Below are 7,639 nucleotides of genomic sequence, written 5' to 3' on the forward strand. Positions count from 1 at the left end.
TAAGGACAGGCAGTCGGTGAAGGAGAATGGTTCTGGGTTGGACTTTGGTGTCTGGATTTTGTCATAGTTTATATCATTATTGTCATAATCACCTAGTCAATCAGGTACCCTGAGGTTTGGAAAGGTCACTTAAGCAATGCCCCAGTTTTGGTGGGCCTTATTTTACTCTAAAGGATGGTTCTTGAGAGTAGAAGGAAAATTTTAAAAATCTCAAAAGATGGAGAATATTGAGTCTACATTCATAAAAAATACAGGATCTGCAATGGTTCTTTTGGGGTTCTGCAGTTGGTGATATGGTTCTTTTGGAGGAAAAACAAGTTCATTTTCAGGTCAGCGAATTGATTCCAGGTAGAGGAAAAGTCAAGCATTTCTTGGTTCTTTTGAAGCATAAGTACTTAGATGGCTTTCTGAAGAACAGTGGGTTCTCCTATAGCGGGGTGTCGAACTCAATTCCTGGAGGGCCGGAGCCCTGCAGAGTTTTGTTCCAACCCTGCTCCAACACACATACAACGTAGTTTTCAAATAAACCTGAAGGACCTGATTAGATGGATCAGGTGTGTTTAATTAGAGATCTAAACTCTGCAGGACTCCCACCCTCAAGGAATTGAGTTTGACACCCCTGTCCTATAGCATCAGGCTGGAGGCCATTATATACCCGCTATCAAACACAACCCAGAGTTTTGCTTCTGTAAACTAATACTTCCATTTTGCATCAGATTAAGATCTTCCATTTACAGGGAAACGTTTCAAGCTTCAACTGACTCCAGTTGTGTGTTGATGTAATATGCTAGAGTTAATGGAAGCCACTGATAAGTTCTGGCAGTAGCTATTTAGAGCATTTTATTTAGTGTATGCCGTCATACTGGCGCTCCAGAACCGTATCTTTATTATTGCTATGTCACAATCCTCAGGAATAAACACAATAGATATGATGTAATTAGATATCCAGAATTAATTGTTTTGTCTGGTGCACAGTGACAATATGTTTGATAAGGCACCTGACCAAAAGCAACACTGTAAGTCTGAGATCAAGAGATCACAATTATGGATAATATTCCTAGCTAAATTCATGGTGGAACGCTTTGTGTTTTAGCCTCGGATTGCAAACCATGCTCTCAACTTCGTGTCCCAGTCTCAGCACCCAGCTCCTCCTCATCCTTGTCCCCGACCTCTATTCCAGAAGACGTCTTCTTTAGCTTGTTCCAACCCTGCTCCAACACACATACAACGTAGTTTTCAAATAAACCTGAAGGACCTGATTAGATGGATCAGGTGTGTTTAATTAGAGATCTAAACTCTGCAGGACTCCCACCCTCAAGGAATTGAGTTTGACACCCCTGTCCTATAGCATCAGGCTGGAGGCCATTATATACCCGCTATCAAACACAACCCAGAGTTTTGCTTCTGTAAACTAATACTTCCATTTTGCATCAGATTAAGATCTTCCATTTACAGGGAAACGTTTCAAGCTTCAACTGACTCCAGTTGTGTGTTGATGTAATATGCTAGAGTTAATGGAAGCCACTGATAAGTTCTGGCAGTAGCTATTTAGAGCATTTTATTTAGTGTATGCCGTCATACTGGCGCTCCAGAACCGTATCTTTATTATTGCTATGTCACAATCCTCAGGAATAAACACAATAGATATGATGTAATTAGATATCCAGAATTAATTGTTTTGTCTGGTGCACAGTGACAATATGTTTGATAAGGCACCTGACCAAAAGCAACACTGTAAGTCTGAGATCAAGAGATCACAATTATGGATAATATTCCTAGCTAAATTCATGGTGGAACGCTTTGTGTTTTAGCCTCGGATTGCAAACCATGCTCTCAACTTCGTGTCCCAGTCTCAGCACCCAGCTCCTCCTCATCCTTGTCCCCGACCTCTATTCCAGAAGACGTCTTCTTTAGCAGTTCACCTGAGGACAAGGTAAGACCCTAACCATAACCTAACTCTAAAACTAAGGCGAATGATTGATAAAAATGATGCTCAAGCCCCTAAAGTTGACCCAGGAACATATGGAAAATAAATCCATGTGACTTGTCCATTGTGTAGGCTACATGTCTTTTTGAAGTTATATCATAGCTTTGTGTGAGGAACAAACTGAAATTAATTTTAAAAAGAGTAGTATAATATCTTTACTTTACCACTGGTTCCTCCATTGGGATTGTTCTTGTCAGTGTACTGTATTGGATCGATGTGTCTGCTCGATGAAATGTGCTTACTAATAGCCAGTGGGTCTTGCATCACACAAGAAGTTCAGCTTTACTGCATCCTCTTTCAGTCCCTGAATGACACTAGCGTGAGCCTTACTTGGACTTCACATTATTAGTCATGTGTTATGTGACGTTTTTGTTGTGATAAATCAGCTGTCCATGGGTTTCTTGCTTTCAGATAAATTTCTTGATTGAGAGCAACGAGTGCAGCAGTGAGGAGGACCTTTTAGACCTCTGCTCTTCTCTGAGAGATTCTGAATATTTCAGAGACCTGCAACTCGGATCCACTGAACCACCTGACAAACAACTTCTGGTCTTAACTTTACCTATTTCTGACAAAAGTACAGCCCCTTTGGTACCTCCTGCGTCCACACCAGACAGTCGATCTAGGCAGAGTTCAACAGAGTTCGACAGCCATCAACTTTTCCAGACAGACAACACCGTGATTTCCACTGGAGGGGATGCCATGGATCGCTTGGTTGCTATCAGAAATTCAGAGTTCCAGGATTATCCGGAATCCGAGCAAGATGAGGACTCAGACACGGATAACTTTCCTGCATTGGTTAGATCCATGTCCACATCACGTAGACACAGCTGGGAAGTGCCAGTGTCGCCGATTGACCTGGGAAGAAGGTAAGACTCACTTTTTCAGTGGTCCCAAATGGTGGTCCTCAAAAAATGTCTAAATGTCATTGCCATATCTAACTGTGATGTTAGAAAATCGTTTAGAAGTGTTTGTCATTTGTTTGGTAACAGAGTGTGTCACACTGTTGTATGCGTGTATGTAAAAATTGCTCGGTTATGTTGTGTAGGTTCAGTCTAGACACTAATGGCATTGACAGTGATGGGGAAAGAGAGGTCCACTGTTTGACCAAAAGTCCCCTTCTACCATCTTCCTCCTTCTCCGAAAGCTCAGTGGAAGAAACGACGGGTGCTGTGGAAAGTGAAAGCCCCAAAAAAACAGTAAATGTCTTTACGGAAATCTGTGTCTTAGTATGAACAGAGCAAGACTTTTACATAGCTCTATAAACCATACTCCTGCTCCTGGAGGACTACCGTCCTGCTGAGTTTAACTCCAACCCTAACCAAACATACCTGAACAAGCTAATCAAGGTGCTCAGGATTACTTGAAAATAAAAGACAGGTGTGCTGGAGCAGGGATGGAACTGAATTCTAGCCAGAAGGTATCCCTCCAGGAGCAGGGTTAGCTTCCTATGCCGTAACTCTTATTGATGATATTTTCACATGATTTGGTTTTAACAACAGAAGCCACCTACACCAGCAAAGACAGTATATTCCAGATCTGAGATTCTCGCGACTGATGAAAAATCCCAAGCTGACAGAGTCTCCCGCATACTGGAGACTTCTAAGCAGGCTGCCAGAGAGGCTGGAGGTTAGTGAAATGATTCTCCAATTAGGCAGAAAACTCCAGTCAGGTTTTAATGGGTGGTAGCTTTGACGCAATCAGATAAATCCAATGCTAATTATGTCAGGAGGAATTCTTGGATTAAAAGAAGCAAAACACACATTTTACCATTTAAAGTCTTCCACAATTACCTTTTTTTTATTCTGTAGTTCTATAGATAAACTATGTTCTGGTACTTTCAAAAACCCAGAAACCAAAACACTGATCTGAATAACCTGTAACTTTTTGAAACTCCACAGAACCATATAGACCATAGGTCTTCAACCCTGCTCCTGGGGACCCACTTTCCTGCAGAGTTCAGCTCCAACCCTAATCAAACACACCTGAACCAACTAATCAAGGCCTCCAGGATCACTTGAAAAGTCACAGGCCAGGTGTCCTGATACTGGTTGGAAAGAAACTCTGCAGGACAGTGGGTTCCCAGGAGCAGGGTTGAAGACCTATGATATAGACACTAAAGAACCCTATACAGCCATATATCTATTTTGCTTAGAAAACTGAACTTAAAGCACTGAAAAGGACAACTGAATACATGTAATCCTGACCTGTGTTGCTTTGGAATTCCAGAAGAGCAGGAGTCGGAAGAGGGGCTGCAGTCAGTAGAAGGACGGAGTCATGTGTAAGTTTTAACATCTTTGTTTTGTGTAAAAGCACAATAGTAGCTATGGCAAGGTTATTTTGAGCCAGTGAAGTTAGCATAATTCTGAAGGACCTTGGAATCTGTCAAGATGATCAAGTAGCTTCCATGATGGTTTCCTGGAATGCATTTAGCATTGCTCAGTAAAGCCACATTTAACAGCTTATAACAGCCACGGTCTAATTAGATTAGCCCTTTAGATTCAATATGAAACTTTTACTAAAGCAAAACAGTGATTATAATGATGCTGAGGATGTGTAGTTTGAAAATTGTGTAATTTATGTTTGTGCAGGGCACCGGTGTTATCTCTTCTACTCGTTAGTGCCGTTTGTCTAACCGTGTCTCCTCCTAATCTGATCCAAACCGCTATAAAATATAGCATTTTGTGTAGAATTCAAATTTCGTGGTCTGCGTGACTCACGCATATGATCCGCTCCGTGATATCGTGTCTCTGGACCCGAGCACACTGTGCGCGTGACACAACGCAATACCAGACTTCTTTCGACCCAACGGAAAGCATATTTACACTGTCTTAATCGTTCCTTATTCCCCATATAGTGCACTACGTGCCATTCACCATGCAGAAAATACTAGTTCTGTGAACAAGTGACCTATTTCAGCCGCAGTTTCAGCGTCTATTTATAGTGTAGTGGGCAGGACATTTCAGATTCTGGAGAGCATTTGATTGGACAGAAAGTTTGATGAGAAGCTGACGTGAAGGGTGACGTCATCAAAACCGTTGATTCATATTGCCGGAAGTGAGAGACTGTAAGTTTTGAATGCTTATATCTTCTAAATACAAATGTTTTCATCGTTTTGGAGCACACTAGCTTATCGATAACTATAAGGCTAACATATTCATACTAAAAGCCCAAAAAATTTACATTTTGATTTCATGGGGACTTTAAAGTCCTGTGTAATTAGCTGGTTTGTGGTCCTTTTTTATTTGCATAAAACTAGTAGTCCTCAAAAACACCCCTTTATGCTAATAACAAACATTGACGAGCATAGTTTTCAGTCCTGATGTATTTCCTGTTCCAGGGTGGGACATATTGAAGGACTTGTTAAATACAAGCCAATAGCATTTAGCTAAATTGCACTTGCTAGTTGGCTGCAGCTAGTATCAGGTGGAGGGCATTCTCAGTCTAGAGAGCCGTTTGATTGGACAAGAATGTAGTGCAGGATGATGTCAATATTTTTGGTCTGTTTTCATGAAAGAGACCTACATTTTAATTTATCAACTTTTAGAGCATGCTAAAATATAGCTTAGCCTAAAAGCTAGTAGACAGGAACTAAAAGGAAAAGATCTAGATAAACTAATCTAAAACAAGTGTTTTTTCCATTAAACTGAAGGAAGTCATGGGTGATTGTAGCCCACCGTGGATGTGGCCTGCTCCTGTACTTGTGAGATAGACAGATTTTGTGCTGATGGTTTTATTTGGACAGCGGCCCACCGTGTGCCCTGCCGCTGCCACACATACTTAGCCTCAGTGTCTTGTTTGTCTCAGGCTGATGGTACAGAAAGTTCTGCAGGAGCTTAAGCAGTATCATGGGTAAGTAAACAGTGTGAAAGAACCTGTCGTGCCCTCCTACAGACTAACAGAGTGGCCCACGTTTGGTTTGCAGGCCCGAAATAGAAAGCATTGTTTCTCACTTGGCTGTCTTGAACATGTTGTGTATGTTTGCATAATTATGGCATACTATATATCTTTTTTTTGTTTACCACTCTTGCTGTATTTTGAAACCTGGTGAGGCTTTTCCTGGTTAGGACGTCCTTGTTTTAACTCAAAACCTGCACGAGAAACCATAGCGTGCTTTTAACAAGGTCATGAAACGTTTGCACAGCAACTGAGGCTTCTAACAGCAGACTAGCAAGAGGCTGTGTTCGGAATGGAAAACTAGCATACTGCAAAGTACACACCTATACTTACTTTTCTATGTATTTTTTAAAGTTTTCGGTTTCAAAAGTAGCGTGCTATATTGTGTAAACTGGATGTCTGGGTAAAATGAGACAAGAAAGAAATGTCAAAATTGTGGTTGATGCAGTTTTCGCTCTAAAAAAGGACGCTTTATTCAAACATTTTGCATTGTGGGTTTCAGAAAATGTGCATACTGCAGAAATTACAGTAATATTCTATTCCGAACATAAAAATGGAATTGCATGATGCTTGCTGCATACTGTGCACTATGTACTACTACTATAGAATAATTCTGTTTAACCCGTAGTATGCACATTGTCACTCAATATGTTGCATGTTTTTTTGTTTTTTTTTAAATATTTTTTGCTGAAAGTTTTTGTAGTAGTATTTTAAATCCCAAAAAAACTTTTGCTAGTCCAATCAAATAGTCTAGTATGGTAGTTTGCCATGCCAAACATATCCAGAGTAATTTTGTAGTAAGCATGCATGGGTTGCCAGTGGAGAGTCTTACTCTGAAGTCATTCAATCCTGATCGTTATTATCTTGGATTTTCCTCAGAGCTAAACACAGAACTTCAAGCACAGAAAGAAAGGAGGTGACGGGGAATTTCACGTGGTATGAGTTTCTTACCATTGAGTAAGTCCTAGACCTTTTTATGCTGTTCTTTATATAATAATCACTTGGATATACTCTTGTTCTCAATAAATCATTTGAATTTTAAATGGGCTTGATGTTGTTTTTTTTGTAGCAATGACGGAGAAGAGGAGGAAAGACCTGAGCGTCCAGAAAAAGGTACCAAAGTCAAGCGGACTCTGAGCTCACTGAGGAACCGCATGACCGGATCCTTCAACAAAGACAAAGTAATCTCACACACACACACACACACACACACACACACACTGACATCACTCACACTCAGGCTGTGGGAGAAAATCATATCCATTTCTGCTGAACTTTGCAGCAACTTCTGTGTCTCTGCAACTTCCTCCTTTTCTTGAAGGTAGAAAGACACTAAACTCGCTCATGCTGACTACTGGGGAAGTTTTGACCTGCTCTTTGAACTAGACAATGTGCCAATTGTCTATTGTCTTTTCAAAAATAAAACCCACAATAAGTTAATTAATCAATCTCACCTTTAAAAAAAAAAAAAAAAAAAAAACCTTGATCAGCTGATATACTAGATATATTTAATTATTTTGGTTAAATGGCTAATATATTGTAAAATGTTTATATTTTTAGGACTTAAAAATGAGGTCTCTCACTAAGAATTGTCCAGGTTATATTTTTATGATTTTCCTATAGTATATATTTCAGCAAAATTAGAGTAAAGAGTAAAATAATTAGTAAATGCACACAAAAAAGTAAAAACGTATGACGTTTTTTTTTTAATCTCTGGTCTTTCCTCAATTAAATTAGAATAAATGTTTTATATATATA

The 7,639-nt window shown here is 39.9% G+C and overlaps 1 protein-coding gene across 1 annotated transcript in view; it reads left to right on the forward strand.

The window, feature by feature from the left end:
- Positions 1-1,786: 1,786 nt before the first annotated feature.
- The window catches only part of arhgef18b (rho/rac guanine nucleotide exchange factor (GEF) 18b), a gene marked incomplete at its 5' end in the record, with an annotated part of 47,375 nt that continues 41,522 nt past the window's right edge, over positions 1,787-7,639 (forward strand). The window contains 8 exons of the mRNA XM_016282671.1: positions 1,787-1,933; positions 2,399-2,853; positions 3,033-3,183; positions 3,487-3,613; positions 4,214-4,265; positions 5,792-5,836; positions 6,761-6,838; positions 6,951-7,062. Of these exons, the coding sequence (XP_016138157.1) occupies positions 1,787-1,933; positions 2,399-2,853; positions 3,033-3,183; positions 3,487-3,613; positions 4,214-4,265; positions 5,792-5,836; positions 6,761-6,838; positions 6,951-7,062 (1,167 nt within the window). The remainder of the gene's footprint in view (positions 1,934-2,398; positions 2,854-3,032; positions 3,184-3,486; positions 3,614-4,213; positions 4,266-5,791; positions 5,837-6,760; positions 6,839-6,950; positions 7,063-7,639) is intronic.

The sequence above is a fragment of the Sinocyclocheilus grahami genome, unplaced genomic scaffold (genome assembly GCF_001515645.1).
Source record: "Sinocyclocheilus grahami isolate Dianchi unplaced genomic scaffold, SAMN03320097.WGS_v1.1 scaffold163.1, whole genome shotgun sequence".
Classification (NCBI taxonomy): Eukaryota; Metazoa; Chordata; class Actinopteri; order Cypriniformes; family Cyprinidae; genus Sinocyclocheilus; species Sinocyclocheilus grahami.